General features: G+C 35.3%; 1 protein-coding gene across 2 annotated transcripts in view; it reads left to right on the top strand.

Moving 5' to 3' along the window:
- The first annotated feature begins 311 nt into the window (after positions 1 to 311).
- LOC144979945 (uncharacterized) overlaps positions 312 to 17,317 on the top strand; it is a 74,763-nt gene continuing 57,757 nt past the window's right edge. For both annotated transcript variants that reach the window (XM_078927283.1, XM_078927282.1), the window contains exons 1-2: positions 312 to 444; positions 2,992 to 3,655. In XM_078927283.1, coding sequence (XP_078783409.1) covers positions 3,368 to 3,655 — 288 coding nt within the window. In that variant the 5' untranslated portion in view covers positions 312 to 444; positions 2,992 to 3,367. The remainder of the gene's footprint in view (positions 445 to 2,991; positions 3,656 to 17,317) is intronic.

The raw sequence follows: 17,317 nt of genomic DNA, 5'->3' as shown, positions 1-17,317 counted from the left end.
GCTTCTGGTATATGTTAGGAAGTGGTAGTCTCCTTTTTTTAAAAATCACTTCGAGTGAATTTTCATTCACGAATTGTCTTATAATATTATTATGACCAAAAAAATGACAAAATTATTTGTACAATTCATGGATTCATGGCAAAAGTCACGGGAGGTGTTCTAAAAATAGTAACAGTTTTGGTCCATCAAATGGACCAATCAGGAAGCTTTTCGGGGATAATGACGTTGAGTGGAAGCGGAGAAGGAAGCGGGACGAAACGTAACACACACACACACGTTCATAACACACAACACACACGTACAATACCGTTACACACTGGGGACACAGTAAGCGGTCGACACATGGAATGGAATACAATACAGGGGTGGAGATAACACGGCTGTGTTTTATATATTTTTTGAGCATAACAGGATGGATTTCAAAATGGAAAAAAATATCCAAAGGTGCCTGAGATATTCATCTAACTTTATGTGGTGTAATGTTGCTACTTTGAGCATTGTTTTTTAAATTAATGTGACCACACCTACTTTCAATAATGTGACCTACTTCCCCGTTCAACCGTTTCCCAATGTTTGCTGAGTGTGTGTTATGTGTTCGGAACTTGCCAACACGTGAAAGATGAAACGAGATTTATTATTAATAAATTGGCAAGTTTGATTATATTGTATGAAATAAATTGAAGAGAATAATTGGGGACTTGCGTTAAATCGAATTCTTTTTTAAGTGCGTTATCTTATGTTTCACTGCATTTCTTCGGGAAAAATCAAATCAAAGTCAAAGAAAAGTGAAGTTACAAGTTACAACAAATTTGCTCTCACGCTAATTAAAAAAAAAAGTGATAAAAGTTGCTTTAACCACTCTAATAATGTTTATGGCAATTGCTCCAAGCATGGAATTGTGAAATTAGATTAGACTTTAACTTACTTGAAGATCTCAATAAAAAATAAAAAAAGATGTAAAATATTGTCCATTTCATTACAACAAAGTTAAACTATGCCCTGCCCATAAGTGCGTTCGGATGTCAGACCTGCATTTATAGTACACGTGGGCTCAAACCAATGCAAAATATTGTCAATTACAATTCAAACCCACAGGCTAATTGCATTCGGTTACCATACCTGCCGACCTGCTAATATGTGCACGTCGTTTTCCATTTTACATCTAGTATCAAGTACTCATACTCATATTCCAGGTCTGATATATATATATATATATATATATATATATATATATATATATATATATATATATATATATATATATATATATATATATATATATATATATATGAACGCAAATTATGGGTTATAACTTTTAAAACGTGCTGTGGTTATTCTGATTCAATTTCCAATGCGCATGCAGTCAACAAGTTAGTCTGGCTTGAGCCTGAACAGTCTCCCGTGGGCGTATAGTTTTTTTCAATTTATTTTATATATTGATAAGTACATAAATTGATGCAAATAAAAATAACAATAATGGTTACATGCCAATGGTTTATTTGAACGAGATAGACAAAATCATTGATCAAATGGAATTCCAGTTAGAAATTTAAAAGAAAAGCAATAAAACCTTTCAAAAGGAATATAAGTCACTCAAACTCAAAAGTAACTGTGGTCTAAAGGAATAGCTTTTCTAACCCCAAGAAAAATTAGGACAAATTAATAAATATTCTGATAGTGTAAGACAGTACAGGCAACAATCCTACAGTCCAGAAAAAAAGGTATGAGTTGAGTCAGTCCGATATGAGCAAGACAGAATTTATTCTTAACTTTTTTTCTACCGTTTCACAATCTGGTCACTGCTCGCAATGAAATGTCTCTCCTGTGTTTGTGCATGCACATTGGAATTTGAGTTCAAATAGCCTCTGGAGACTATTCCGACATGAGTCAGAATTGCCACTCTGTTAAAATTGCTACCAGAAATTGATTACTTGGATAAATAGATAAACAACTGAACAAAGGACTGAGATAGTTAGAATAATAATACAAAGCTAAGCTACTGCGAGGACCCTCTATGGAAAGTCAGGGAAAGGCGCCCACTTGATTTAACATTGTTGTAATTTGTAATGGACTTTATTGATTTGAGGGCATTTCAATTACAACAATGAGACCATAACAATTTATGTTATCAGACTTGCAAATAAGTCACTTCAGTTTACATCAAAGTGTACTTATTTGCAAATAGGTTCATGAAGGTTTCATAGTCATAGATGGTGGTTTTCGTGTGATTGTGACTCTCGTGATTCTCCTAACTACTATTAGATGTAAAACAAATTTTAAAAGTAAAGATTTAACAATGTTAGAGGGAGTCACATATTGCCTGAAAACGGTACAAGAACAGACACTTCTTGACCGTTGTTATGTAATCTTTGTGACCAAACTCTAGTTCTCTAGTTTTACAGTTTACCAATATAATATCATCAATTCATCAAAGTCGTCTACTAAATATAAGCTTTAGACTGCTACCACATATTTATTATTGTTTGTAATTGTATAACCCAGACATTATTTCTCTCTCTCTCTCTCTCTCTCTCTCTCTCTCTCTCTCTCTCTCTCTCTCTCTCTCTCTCTCTCTCTCTCTCTCTCTCTCTCTCTCTCTCTCTCTCTCTCTCTCTCTCTCTCTCTCTCCCTCTCTCTATTTTTTAAATCTATCCATCTATCTATATTGATTAATCGATCATTCTCTCTCTCATTCTCAGTCCTCCACCTTCTCATTTCATTACATCATAGCATATCACATCAGACTGATACACAAACAATTTAGATGTGACTATTAATTTATCAAATGATTCTAGAGGTAAAAGTACCATACATGCAACTGCATCACATGGCCCTTCTGCTAATATTATAAATTGTAACGAATTGTTCAATTCTGTCAGTGGAATTAAACACGTTTTTAAAATAAGGCATATTAGTATTAGATTATCTTTCTTATATTAAAATTAAAGTTGTAATGAAAAATAACCTCTATTAACTTTTCTTCTGTTAAAGCAAGGTGACATAGATACTTTGGTAGTTTGGATTCTTTCTGCACAATCCCATTGCAATGATTCCGAACAATTATTTATTGCAACTGTACCATAATTGATAAGAATGCACGAAGTCATTTGTGGATTAAAGTAATCATATTTGTGTATGGTTCAATTATTACTATAATTTTTATTACAACTGTGAACAGCTTTATTGGAAACAATCACCATCCATAAGTACAACTTGTTCGACATGAATTCGTCTTCTGGTGTAGTGAAATATTTTTACAGCTTGTATCAGACCGCCACGACTTCCTTTTTTCCAACGGATTACTCATTTGCTTCCACTAAACTCTCCCTTCGCTGCTTATTTCTTTCCTTAATGCCCTTTGACTATAATGTGTACATGCGCTGGATCTTCCCGTCCAAAAAGATCCACATCAGCCTCAACCAATTATCGCCTTGCATCTTCTGTCAATATTCTGGTGCATCTTCTGGTGCTGACATCCATTGCCCTTATTGTTCTGGGTCCCTCGGTTTCAACATGTGTTCCAATCGCAGATTTTTTCCCATTTAACTCAACGTTTGGAGATCTGGCAACAGAAAGGGATGATGATGGAGGGTCTGGTCAAATTAATCTAACAGTCAAGTTTCCATTTTTCGGACGTCACCATGATAAACTTTTTGTAAGTATCATTGAATTTTTTTGTTATTTTTAAAGTATTGTATAACTGTGCATGTTTGTTATGATCAGTATTTCAAAAGTATCTAAATTCCATAGTCATGTTATGAAAATCTTTACTTTATCTCATTTTAGTTCGGCCATGTGGTCTTGTGGTATAAAACTCGCTTTCGGATCGGAAGGTCCTGGGTTTGAGCCTTGCTCAGCGCATAATATAAGTATGATAATAATACCGTTAATGATAATAATAATAATAATAATAATAATAATAATAATAATAACTAACACAATCTGTTACTGATTTGATAGAAAAAGGATATACTACTACAGGCTAATGGCTGTGTGAGTGTATGCTCCACCTTTGTCTTACCCATGAATTTAACAATTAAGATTGTGATGATTGTATAGTTTGTCAAGGTTTACAAGACCTTATTTTTCACATTTTAATCTTTTTTGTTATTAAAATTTTTTATTTTTTTATTTTTATGTAAATTTTTAAATTTTTTTTTTTTTTTTTCTGTTGGATTTAAAAGAAAGAAAAAATGAAAGCCTCTTGGATGGTACCAATGTTTTGACTGATTCCAAGCATGACAATAGTAGTATTATATTTTTGTTTGTTTTGAAAAAGATCTGAAAGTTTCTTTATCGCAGGTTGCTTACCAATATTTCCATATTTTAAATCACCCAAAATTGTCAGTGAGCAGTCATTTGCAGGGTGGTACTGTTTCTTGTCTTGGAGCAAAAGCAAGGAGGTATCGTTGAACATGGACACTTATTAGTAATTGGATGGTAATTGATCTCAAAATTCTGGCCCGGGTATCCTGTTATTATTTTGATACGATTTTGGTGTGAGCGATTGCCTGATTATGTTTTTATAGTCAGTGACATAATATTTTAATAGCAAAAAAATAAGTGCTTAACACGTTACAAATTTTGTATGAAATAGAAATTTTATTCCATATAATTATATGGTCTGGAATTGAGCATTGTGAAGTGCATTGTCATTTATTTTATTTTTTTCCATGTTAATTTGTGTATTGTTGTGCTGACTAAGGGTTTGTACCCAAAATGCTCATCGTCTGTATCGTTTCTATAGGAAGCCTCTCCATTTTGACTCTTTCGTTAGTATTTTCATGACCACAGGCTTAGGCAGCCCCTACCGTTTTATACATTGTCATTGAGTGTGCTTTAACTTTATTGTGAAATTTAAAAAGTCATATAATGTGCCTAATTAAAAAAAAAATAAATCAGTGTGATGGCTTAACGTCTGTTGCCCCCTCCCCCCTTTTTATTATTTATTTTTTCTAGGTCTGCAAAATTATAAATAAAATTCTCATAATGTGCCATAATACAGGGTGATTCAATCAAAGTATGTGACTATAATATATCATCAGCCATCTTCTTCCTTCTTCCTGAAATCCGCCTCTAGCGTATTTTCGTTAAGTGATACAATGCTTAAGATTAAGACGTATAAGTGATCCAAAGTGCTTTTGAATTTTACAACATCTGTTGTTTCAATATTAGTGCAAGGCGACACCAATAAAATACACGTCAAATCTAATATGTACAGACATCCCCAAATCTCCCTGGCTGTATAAATTTTTTTTTTTTTTTTTTTCTATTGTTCAATGACTTCATTCAAGAAAAATTTGTGAATTGATCGTTTAAATTATTATGCAAGTTTCACCATTTTTACTTTCTAATACTAAGAAACATAAAACAACAGAATTACGAACAAATAAACAAAAAAGCCCAGACATTTTAATCTCTCTTCATAGCATCTACTTATCATGAAGAGTCGGCACTAATTTTGTCGCAGGTCTCTGGACATTTTCCAAAACAGATTGCCTTTAGAAATAAAGGACTTTATTTATATAACATTTCCGTATTCTATTATAGGTTTACCACTGATTTATATAGAATGCTATACATATGATCATCCAAGTGAGGGAAGCTTCTAAATATAATCCCGATTATTTTTGTCGCCTTATTTACAATATTTCGTATATATGACTGTCAAAGTTTGAATTACAATCAAAGATAACACCCATATCCCTTTCTTCATGGTCTGTTGCTGAAAATAATGAAACATTGTGAAGCGCAAAGAACATGGTAAATCCACGGAGATTCTCTGTAGGTATAATTAAACAAATTAATGATTTTTTTTAATGAAATAAAAATAAATATTAATATTTATCGTAAATGTCAATATTTTAATTTTTATTCATTTGTTTAAAATTTAAAAAGTTTATCATTCGTATTTTGCATGTGAAAGACATTTTTAGCGATCTGTCAGTCTGGTTAAGGTTTCCAATGTAAATACCACGTCTTTTTCTTGTCCGTTGCACTGTGTGAAGACAACAAAATCACTGCAAATGCATAGAAATAGGTGAAATTTTATATATATATATATATATATATATATATATATGTCAAATACCACAGATCCATGCTCTTTACAATGCATTTTTCTCCGCCCCCCCCCCCCCTCCAACATGGCGGGTCATATCGTAGCCATCGGTAAGTTATAGCCTGACACTGAAACCCAAAAAGACTGGCATTTTGACGTCAATATTTGGTTTTTGCACTGCCTAGTGAGTTTTTAGTGGTCGTGGAAACAAGTGGTCCCATTGGTTGACAACTCACCATTTGTTTTCTTTTGTGGACAAAGACTGGCATTTTGACGTCATTTTTTGGTCAGTGTCAGGCTATAAAGGTTAATGATGGTTACGGTCATATTGAACCAGACTTCTGTTTCATGGAATACGAGTGGCTGTTAAGCTTGAGTCCGGTCACTTACCACGCTCAACGTCGCCTGAATGTGTTTCAACATGAGACAATAATAAATAATAGATCGTTGAGCCTCCAATGCCACACAATGTGAATGGGTTCGTTGATCGTATCACCTTGTCATCGCCTGTCCTGGACGTTAATCTGCCTTCTCTGTCAACCCAGTGGGCAGCCTGGGTTTGGTTGTTTCACGAACGCACTGTGTGTAATCTTTTGACCGCCCACGCCCAGTTATTTTTTTAATGTCTCGGCGAGTCTGATGATGTTTGGGTGAATGTTATTAATTAATTAGACGCGGAATAATTGGGCGTATGGCATGTGTGTTTTATTTTGTTGGAGTGGATAGAGATGCTCTCTCTCCCTCTCTCTCCCTCTCTCTCTCTCTCTCTCTCTCTCTCTCTCTCTCTTTCTCTCTCTCTCTCTCTTTCTCTCTCTCTCTCTCTCTCTCTCTCTCTCTCTCTCTCTCTCTCTCTGTGTAGGGTAGTGGTCATCATCGGAATCGTGGTCATTATATTTATTAAATAAAAGATTAATTGTTGATTTCTAAGGGAATAAATTGCATTAATTTGCGTTATGAAATCCCCGAAAGCCCTGGGACTGAAGTATACTGAACACTAAAAAGAAAGGGGGAAGCAAGACAAAACATCGTGATTTAGATTTTGAATTGGGCCAAGGGTTGGTTATAGAGCTAGTATTTGTTGATATTGTTATGCATACTAACTGAGCCATCCACAAACAGCAACACGCGGACTTGCCGCTGTCTTCTTGTGTTTTTCAAGTGGAGAGCTGACAACTTAAAAACGCTCTTACTCTTAGAAACTTTATCCACGTAAATAACACACTTATACTTATGTTGTTTATCTAGATGAGTGTGCCTTTATCTTAGCAGCGTGAGAGTGGAAGACTTTTTGTAGTTTTTAATTATTTTTTTTTAAAAAGTAAGACTATATTTTAAAAATAGACCCCCAAAAAACTTGAATATAGAGCAGTATCTATATGTGTTTTTAACATTATTATTTTTATGTGCTTCTAGCGCTTTACAAGGGGCCCAAAGCCAATAATAACGTCTGACGTGAAGGACGAAACATTGTGCCTGTAATGCGTTACTAAAATTCTGTCGTCGGAGACGATGCAGACACGCTGTTTATATTATATGCTCTCACATAAGACACGTAGGCGCTACCTTTTATAAATTAAAGCCTGTTGATAAAATAAAATATGTATTGTATGAAGACAATGTCAGAAAATAAATATAAAGCTTAGTAAATAATTTAAAGATTGCTATTTAGATAGATGGCGAAAATTTAACAACATTGCTAGACGGAACAGACCATAGTTATCAGAGAGAATGCATTGCCCTCGACCCTATTCTTTTTTTCTTTCTTTTTCTTTTTTTTTTTTAAGAGAAGGTAATATTATGCGTCTCCCCAGATCTGTTATATTGTCGATAATTATTAATAATTATTAATTTCCAACACCAATAATATAGTCGAGACCGCTTTATTGGTAAACCACCATCACTAAGATATCGTTCTGAATAAGCGATTTCACGGATTGTCTTCATGATAAGAATAAGAACAAAACAGATTATCAAGATTGTGGTATGGTTGGTAGCAATAATACTAGTGTCACAGATTTTCCTTTGCTTTTGTTTGTATAAATTGTCACTTTTACACATTTTTTAAAACCAATTTGTGATGTCTCGCCAGTAGCAAAAGCAAACAACAACGACCAAAAAGAAAACAAGAAAAAAAAACAGAAGGAAGAGAGAGAGAGAGAGAGAGAGAGAGAGAGAGAGAGAGAGAGAGAGAGAGAGAGAGAGAGAGAGAGAGAGAGAGAGATTGGGCATCATTATTATATGAAGTCTGAAGTGGAGAAAGAAAGGTTATTGCTTACCGATGGCTCTGGTGGTCCCGATAGCTGAGTTGGTAGAGCACTCGCTTAACAAGCAAAGGGATCGAGATCGATTTTTTATCTCTTCTGACCGCCCCCTGTCCACCTAGCAGTGATTGGTGGATTGCTGGATCTGTTAGATCTTGCGATGAGTTGTTTGCGATAGACTAGCGTCCTGTTTAAAGGGTAGCAAGTAATTGCTATGGTTCATTCTACGCTATAGAAGCAGGGGTGAACTCTGGCTCCATTGGCCTAATAGCTATGAAGAACTACTTAGCGCTTAGTCGTAACAAATTCAAATAGACTCAACAATGGCGCTGTTAAAACAACAGACAGAGCTGCTCAGCAGTTATTAAAGGTATAATAATAGATTCCATTCGAATTTCTTGGAATTGAGAAGTTCTATGTGGGCTAATTACAAGAGAGAAAGAGATGGTGAAGTGAAGCTTTAAAATCGTTCCAAAATAACCACGGTAACTGGTGGAAACTGTATATTATTATTCATGGTTGCCAATTTTCAGTATATTGTATTTACTGATTTCTTTCCAATCCTGCTGACCGGGGAAAAAAAAAAAAAGTAAGTAAATAAATTTCTTATTACTGGAGTTCAACTCTCAGATAGTGGTCTGTAAATGTGCTCGCGTAAAAGTTAAGTAAATTTTTGCCTCCTGAATTGGCAACCACACAAAACAAACAAACCAATAAACTAACAAACAACAACATCAAAAAAGTGTTTTGGACAGATTGTTCCAATTTAAGTGGCGTTCCATACTGCCTTCGACTATTTATTCCTATACCATTTTATCAATTCAAAATCGTTATCGAGTCTTTATTGTATTTCAAGGCCAGTCACAGTGGTCTACTCCATTCACATGATAATGATGTTAGAATTAAAAAAAAAAAATAATAGCTAGACGGGGCCGAGTTTCTTTCACTCCTTATCTTTCTGGGACTTCGGCAGTGCATTGATATGATGTTTTGATATATAATATGTACAGTAAATGCTCGCAACATTGTCCTCCACGGCTGGCTGGTCTAATAACCCAATTTTTAAAAAAAGTAATTTTTGGCTTATTGTTGTAATGGGAATCTCATTTAAAAAATGGGGCAAAACGTCCCTTACAACAAGGCACATAAAATTGCGTTCGGACTTTCATTTTTTATGTCTTCCGCTCTATCGCCAACTTAACGATAAATAATAATTTATATCAACTGAATGATGTAAATAAGATGTATCCGTACTACCATCAAGCGTAACCAGGTGCTTTATAATGCAACGGTATAAGTATAAGGGGGTTACACTGTGTTTGTGTGTGTGTGTGTGTGTGTGTGTGTGTGTGTGTGTGTGTGTGTGTGTGTGTGTTTGAGTCATTGTGTGGCAGTGCTCATTATTTTCATATTAATGTTATTTCCGTATTTTTTTCACCGAATGCTATGTGGTCTTGTGGTATGACACTCGCTTTCGGATCGGAAGGTCCTGGGTTCGAGTCTTGCTCGGCACATAGTTGAGTCCTTGGAAAAGGCTCTTTACTCACATTCTCTCATCGTACTCAAGTGTAAAATGAGTAGGTACCTGGCCGTTACCAGCATTGTCTCTGTCGGGAAAAAAATTTGTAATATCGCCTAACAAGCGTCATGCGTCGTCCTACATGTTTCGTGTTGTTGTTCAGGGACCCCCCTGTAAAGCGCTTTGAGCAGGTTTAGTGGGTTTTTTCGCTATATAAAAGCTCAACTTTTAGGGCCCCTTTCTTACTGACCCGGGGCTCTGTCAATGTAGGGTTGATTGTGCCCTTATTCAAATTGGTCTCGTCACTCATGTAATGCTCAGTTTTTTTGTTTTTGTTTTTGTTTTGTTTTGTTTATAAAAACAATGAAATTCTCTATTCTATGAATTGGTATTTTAAAATTACTGTAAATTACTTTATTTTAAATTTGTGAGCTACCGTCTCAAATTGGGGTAAAACGATAGTCGAAAAAGTGAATTTAGAGCTGAACATTAAAAAAAAAAAAAGTAAAACTGTGATTTCAATAATTTACACTCAACAAAATCCTCAATAACATATAGGTTGCATGCACTAATGTTTCTTTTTCTTTGACTATACATTCTATTTTAATGTACGCATCTAAAAAATACCCCGACATCATAAGTGTTTGATGCAGTGAGTCACATTTAATTTGAAATGTTAAAAATCATCTGACCAATGAATGAGTCGTGGGTTCATCAAGGTGAAACTTGCAGTTTCAATTGGAGACGGCTTTCGACTATGCCGTTACCAAACCCAACAACCAGCTCATCACAAAGGGATAGTTTTTTGGTTCAGTTTCCCCTCCTCTTCCTCCTCCTCCTCCTCCTCTTCTTCTTCTTCGTCTTCTTCTTCTTCTTCTTCTTCTTCTTCTTCTTCTTCTTCTTCTTCTTCTTCTTCTTCTTCTTCTTCTTCTTCTTCTTCTTCTTCTTCTTCTTCTTCTTCTTCTTCTTCTCTTTCTTCTGTTCTTCATTCTTCTTTCTTTTCGCTCTTTCTTTCTCTTTACCCCCCCCCCCTCCCCCGCTGTCATTCATTCTTTCTTTTTCGCTCTCTCTCTCTCTCTCTCTCTCTCTCTCTCTCTCTCTCTCTCTACTCTCTCATCTTCTCTCATTCTCTCCTCTCCTCTCTCTCCTCTCTCCTCCTTCTATTTTTCATATATGTCATAATATTATTCTCCCTCCCACCCCAGCTAATAATTCCGTCGAAATTTAATAAAATCTGCGTACCATAATATGGTCGAAATACGCATGTACATCATATATGCAATTATTGTTCACTCAATAGTTTCATCATAACAATGAAATTCTACCAATTAAAAAAGAACAACGTTTAAGTGCAGCTTTTACGGTTCACGCTTCGACGCTTTAATAAAAGGAATAAGATAAACAGGTTAAATTAAACCCTCAGTTAATATGGCATCATTGCATATGATAAGCATAACTTAAAATTGATTGGATAATAGAAGGTCCAACCTATTTTGTGATTTATTCTATTAATACGAATTACGTATTGCGCTTAATCGATTTTTAAAATGTTTGCTTATTCTTAGAACCTCCTTGGGTGGGGTTCTTGACCTCCCATAGTGAGCAGGGAGGTACATACTGTGTCTTCTATCCCCTTATATCTGTTTTCCAACAAGCTTTCTGTCTTTGTCTTGGAATGAGATTACTTGGTTTTGTCCTGGCCCTGGCCGGATACCCTGGCTGGGAGGGAACCAGTCAAATGTATAGTTTGTTTTGGGATATTATATTTTTTTCCTTGTAAATCATCTCTCTGTTATGCACTGTATTATGTTTTGTTTATGTATTATATATGATTTGTAAACATTTGAGTGTATGCCTCTTAGTGGGGACCTGTGCTTGTGTCTGCATGAGACTTTTAGGTGACCTCAAACCAAGTACCCTGATAGTGTGCTCTTGGAATTTACATCTGTTCCCTATTTGAACCAATTCCCCTTTGTCTGCCTTAATCTTGGATGCTTTAATTATAATTCTAGAACTTTTTACTATCCCATTTTCTTCCTTTTTAACTGGCGCTGATATGACATTAATGTGTTGCAAGAGCCGTAAAACCCTTAAAAACAAAAGCAACCCCCCCCCCCCCAAACAAAAAACAAAAAAACAAAAAAAAAAAAAAACAAAAAAACAAACAAACAAAAAAACAAAACAAAACAACAACATTAGAATCTCCATATTATTTGTATATAATTATCTCTTATTGATTAATTTTTTTTTTGGTTATTATTTATTACTTTAATTTTTGTTGTAAATTTTGTCACGAACAAGCTTTACACCATTTGAATTGGCGCACAACAAACACACCTTTCATAATAATATTAATTAAAATTATTTTCGCTCGACTTAACATTGGAAAAAAAAAATAATGCATCAATCATGTCATAGTTGACAAATTAAAGTTGTACGGCACGGTATGCATCTTTTCAAATAACGATAGACCGCAATACCATTGATTTTGAAATCTAAAAGCCACGAGTTATAACAGAGATAACTGCCAACCCTTCTGCTTTTGGCGGAATCATTCCTATTTTCACTCTTCCTTTGTGTAATATGCCGCCATTGTCTCTCAAATTCCAATTTACAAAAAAAATGATGATATTGGTAAGAATAAAAAAAAGAACAAGGGGGAAGGGGGGGGGGGGTGAATGAGGTGTAATTCCTTTTTTATTTATTTATTTTTTTTTTTTTGGTCTCAAATTCCTATTTTCTGGCGTTCTGCTTCCATTTTTGGAATGTGAAGGGTTGGCAGGTCTGAGTTATATTGTCATTTTTCATCTTGAAAAAAATAATTTGAAATAGAATATTTATTTCTATTTTTCTTTTTACTATTATTTCATTTGACAGTTGGACTATCCACACTCTGCCTTTTTATTTTGTTTTGTTTTTATTTTAAATATCAGAATACCTCGAAGTGACTTGTAAATATATGCAGGTCAGATATCCGAACCCACTTATGGGCCTAATTTAACATTGTTGTAATGGACAATATTTTGCGTAATTAATTCAGATTTCCATTACAACAATGAGCCTTTAAATCTTTAAGGAATTGGGTTACCAGACCTGCAAATAAGTGCACATGGGCCCATAAGAATTTAGGTTATCAGACGTGCAACTATGTGCACGTCGCGCCTCGAAGCATTGATATGGCAGAGTCGCCAATTTGTAAAAATGTAATTTTAAAAGAATTAATTGGGGGAAGGGGGGGGGGGGGGGGGGGTGGTGCTGGGGTGAGGCGTATAAATCATTGTGAAGCGCAGGATGAATAATACTATAGTGAAATTGTGGTACTATCGAGGTGATCCAAGCACTCAGTACACGTCGGGTACTATGTAAATATTCATGGTATGTTTACGTATACGGATTCTTCTTAACGTATCCGAATTGTAGAGTTCTTCTCTCGTATTCCCCGCGTTTTGGGCGTGGCGCGTTTTCTTGCTGTTTATTATCAACTTTATAACGAGTAGTGTGCAATTTTTTTTACTGTTTACAGAATTTCCCACACGAGTTTTTAAATTCACGCCTGAATGAACGGGACAAATCTGTAGAGCTCTTGCAAAACACTTTAAACCTTAATTTGTGTACTTCCTATAGATAGTTCGAAGATGACGTCACTCAGGCCTTTGTTATTGTTTTTGCCATCCGCGTTTGTGAGTTGTTCTCACTAAACTGTATTAACCAGACTATAAAAGTTCATTGTTACACATAATTTGTGTGTTAGTCCGTTATACTTCCGGATGGCAATGTTGTGAATTCCTTGGCCAAGCGCATTCTATCTATAGATAGATTGCGCTTGGCTAAGAAGCTCATAACATTGCCATCCGGAAGTATAACGGACCAACACACAAACTCTGTGTAACCATGAACTGTTATAGTCTGGTTAATACAGTTTAGTGAGAACAACTCACACACGCGGATGGCAAAAACAATAACAAAGGCCTGAGTGACGTCATCTGCATACTATCTATAGTCAGATTGTTTATTAATGGCGCGTGTTTTTCTGGTTTATCTCAGCTGCTGTCGTTCTATCAAAAGTTGTAAAAATTTGTGTCAACCTCTAAATACATTTGTCTTAATTGGATATAAATAGATTTCGGCCCGTATTGATGCCATATCAAAAAAGTTTTCTTCTGTAAGACCAACAAAACACGACTCCAAAATCGCTGTCATAAAATTAAATATCTTACCCTGAAAACTCAAAAATAATTAACAAGTTACGCACCACAAAGTCAGAGATAAATTCATCGTATATATCCCAAAAATCTCGTGCTGACACGGTAGCTCCGGTTAGTGGTTATGAGTTCAGTTCCTACTTGTATCCGAATAAAAACAATTCGCTTTAACTGTTATAAACTTACAACTTATGTAGTTTTTATTACATTTTGAATTTATTATTTATTTCATATTATCTAGCATCATGCAGCAATTACCGAAGACTGATTTGAAATATCGAGCTTTAAATCATTTGAAATACCAACTCAATATTGTTAAAATAACAATGAATGCTGTTTATATAACGTTTAAAAATTGTATCAATGCGTGAACGTTTTACGGAGCATTTAAAGGTTTTCAAAACCTATAATATCCTATTGGTTCCACTCTCATAGAGCTGCGAAATGAATTCTACTTGTATATATCGATAAGCCATTAAAATTAAAGAGGACGGCTATGGAATTGGACTTTCACAACCAACCCTAATAAAATGATTATCGAAATACGACAGAGATATCACCAGTATGGAACGACGTGGTAGGATACTAACGAAAGAGTGAAAATGGAAAGGCTTCGTATGGGAACAAAACAGACAATGGACGTTTCGGGTACAAACCCTTCGTCAGACGAAGGGTTTGTACCCGAAACGTCCATTGTCTGTTTTTGTTCCCATACGAAGCCTTTCCATTTTCACTCTTTCGTTAGTATTTTACGATCACCGGCTTCAGGCAGCCCTTACCGTTAACGACGTGGTAGGAAAAGGGTCCAAGACAACTTTTATATGGATATCATCAAAAGACTTGGAGCTGAGTGAACGTAAACATACATGATATCCGACCAAGGAATGGGCGTCTGATAATTCCGGTAGAAAAAGGCCCATGGGTTCTGAACAGAGGATCATTGTTATTCTTGCATGTGATGAAGATATTGGATATTGAGAAGGATGCCATGCCATTTTTTATTCTCTGCATCACCTGGAAGGTAGAAACTATCATTCTGGGGTTAATGCAGGGGTCTTTTGAGAATGGCTAAAGAACCGTTTGTTGCCTTTCCTCGAAGCACCCTGCCGTATTGTATTGGACAAAGCTACCATTCGGTGGCCAATGATTACTTCAAGGCTCCAACTTCAGTAACTATGGTTTCAATCAGTTAGCACTACCTTTTCATTTTCTGACCATTTATCAAACACTATAGATAGAATGAAGTTGACGTCACTCTGGTCTTTGTTATTGTTTTTCGCCATCCGCGTTTATAAGTAATTCTAACTAAAATGTGTTAACTAGACTATAAACGTTTAAGTTCACACATAATTTTGTGTGTTGGTCCGTTATACTTCCGGATGTCAACCTTGTCAGCTTCTTAGCCAAACGCACACTATCTATACTCCTTAGTGTAAAGAAACAAACCAGAATCAGTTTTCAAAGCAGACTGTCTAATCAGAGAGTTTTGACACTAGGTTGCTTGACTCCCACATTGTGAGCACAATCCAACCGAGCTCATTTGGGCCAACGTAGAGGGAAAGATTGGGGAGGAGGAATACCAAATTTACTCTCACCGACGAGACAATAAATGATATAACAAGGGAAGATTGGGAGAAGCCATGCTCCAACCTTCGCAAACTGGAGGAAAATTACATTTCATTGGATAGAGTGATGCCACGAAATCTTTCCGTGGTCGTCCATTTCTCCTTTTTATCATCCTCATCATCAGAATGTGATGCTTGGTGTGTCCGGCATTTCTTTTGTTGTTTTTGTTGTTGTTGTTGTTGAATATGTATATATTCGTGGAAACATTGTATCCTAAATTGATGAATTTCTACTTTTGACCAGTCTATATTAAGTTTTATCTTCTTTGGCATAGACACAAGCTATTTCTCAAAATAATGTCGGAAGCGCGTAATGTTCATTTTCAATAATGTGTATTGATAGATATAAAATGTAGATGTCTGATAGTTAAGGATTGCCATTCGTCCCGTCATATTGAGATAACTGTATGTGTATATATCATCGTTTAACCGAACATTCCATTTTACGAATTCCTTCCAAATGAATTAGCGGAAAATTCATAATTTTGAAACTGTAAATCATCTATGAGTTCCGACCCTTACCAGTTATCGATTCTAATATAACTGTAATAAGCGAAGTCTTGTCCTTTTGTTTTAAAATTGCTGAAAGAATACGTTTTATTTGAGACAAATTAATTCAGAGGTTTATACAAACTTTTGCAGCTGTCTGGGTGTGGTTCCTGACCTTCCATAGAGGGCAGAGAGGTTCTTAATATGTGTTCTATCTTCGTATATATGTTTTCCAACTTGCTGTCTGTCTTTGTCTTGGAATGAGATTACTTGATTTTGTCCTGACCCTGGCCGGATACCCTGGCTAAGAGGGAAACAGTCAAATGTAAAGTTAGTTTTGGGAGATGATATTTTTTTTCTTGTAAATCATCTCTCTGTTATGCACTGTATTATGATTTGTACACTTTTGAGTGTTTTCCTGTTAATGGGGAGCTGTTCTGGTATCTGGGTTAGACTTTTAGGTGATCTCAAACTAAGTACTCTGATAGTGTGCTCTTGGAATCTACATCTGTTCTCTATTTGAACCATTTCCTCTATGTCTTCCTTTTCCTCAAGTCCTTTTAATTGTAAATCTAGAATGTTTTTACTATCCAATTTTCTTCCTTTTTACTGGCGTTGATATGACCTAAATGTTTCAAGCGCTGTAAAACCCTTGAAAACAAAACAATTTTGCAGCCGTGCATTGAGGGACAGCTGAGAAATAGAAGAAAAACACGCGTCACTTAATTAAGAATCGTGACTATAGTAAGTACACAAAGCTGGCTTTTAACCCATTCATTGCTTCTCAATAAATTCTTCCACTTTTAACTCCCAAGCCAAGGGAAATAAATATTATGAAAACTGACCCTATTTCACAAGATTATTTACTGTCATTACCATTGATGGAACCCTAATTAAAAGGATATTTTCAAATAAAGAAAGGAATTCTGATTAATTTGATATATTATGACGTGCATGTTTTTGACAAGTACAACATTGGGAAAATATTAATAAAGTAAAATAAAAAAATAAATTATATATATATAATATATGTATAAATATCAATTTTGAATCATCATCAGCATCATCGTCATCACCTCTCTCTCTCTCTCTCTCTCTCTCTCTCCCTCCCTCTCCCTCGCTCCCTTAAACTCATTCACTCCCCCTTTCTGTCTTTTATC

Source organism: Berghia stephanieae, chromosome 9 (assembly GCF_034508935.2).
Source record: "Berghia stephanieae isolate SIO BIC M18660-M18661 chromosome 9, UCSD_Bste_1.3, whole genome shotgun sequence".
NCBI lineage: Eukaryota > Metazoa > Mollusca > Gastropoda > Nudibranchia > Aeolidiidae > Berghia > Berghia stephanieae.
The sequence above is the reverse complement of the archived record's forward strand: the minus strand, read 5'-3'. Positions and strand labels throughout refer to the sequence as shown.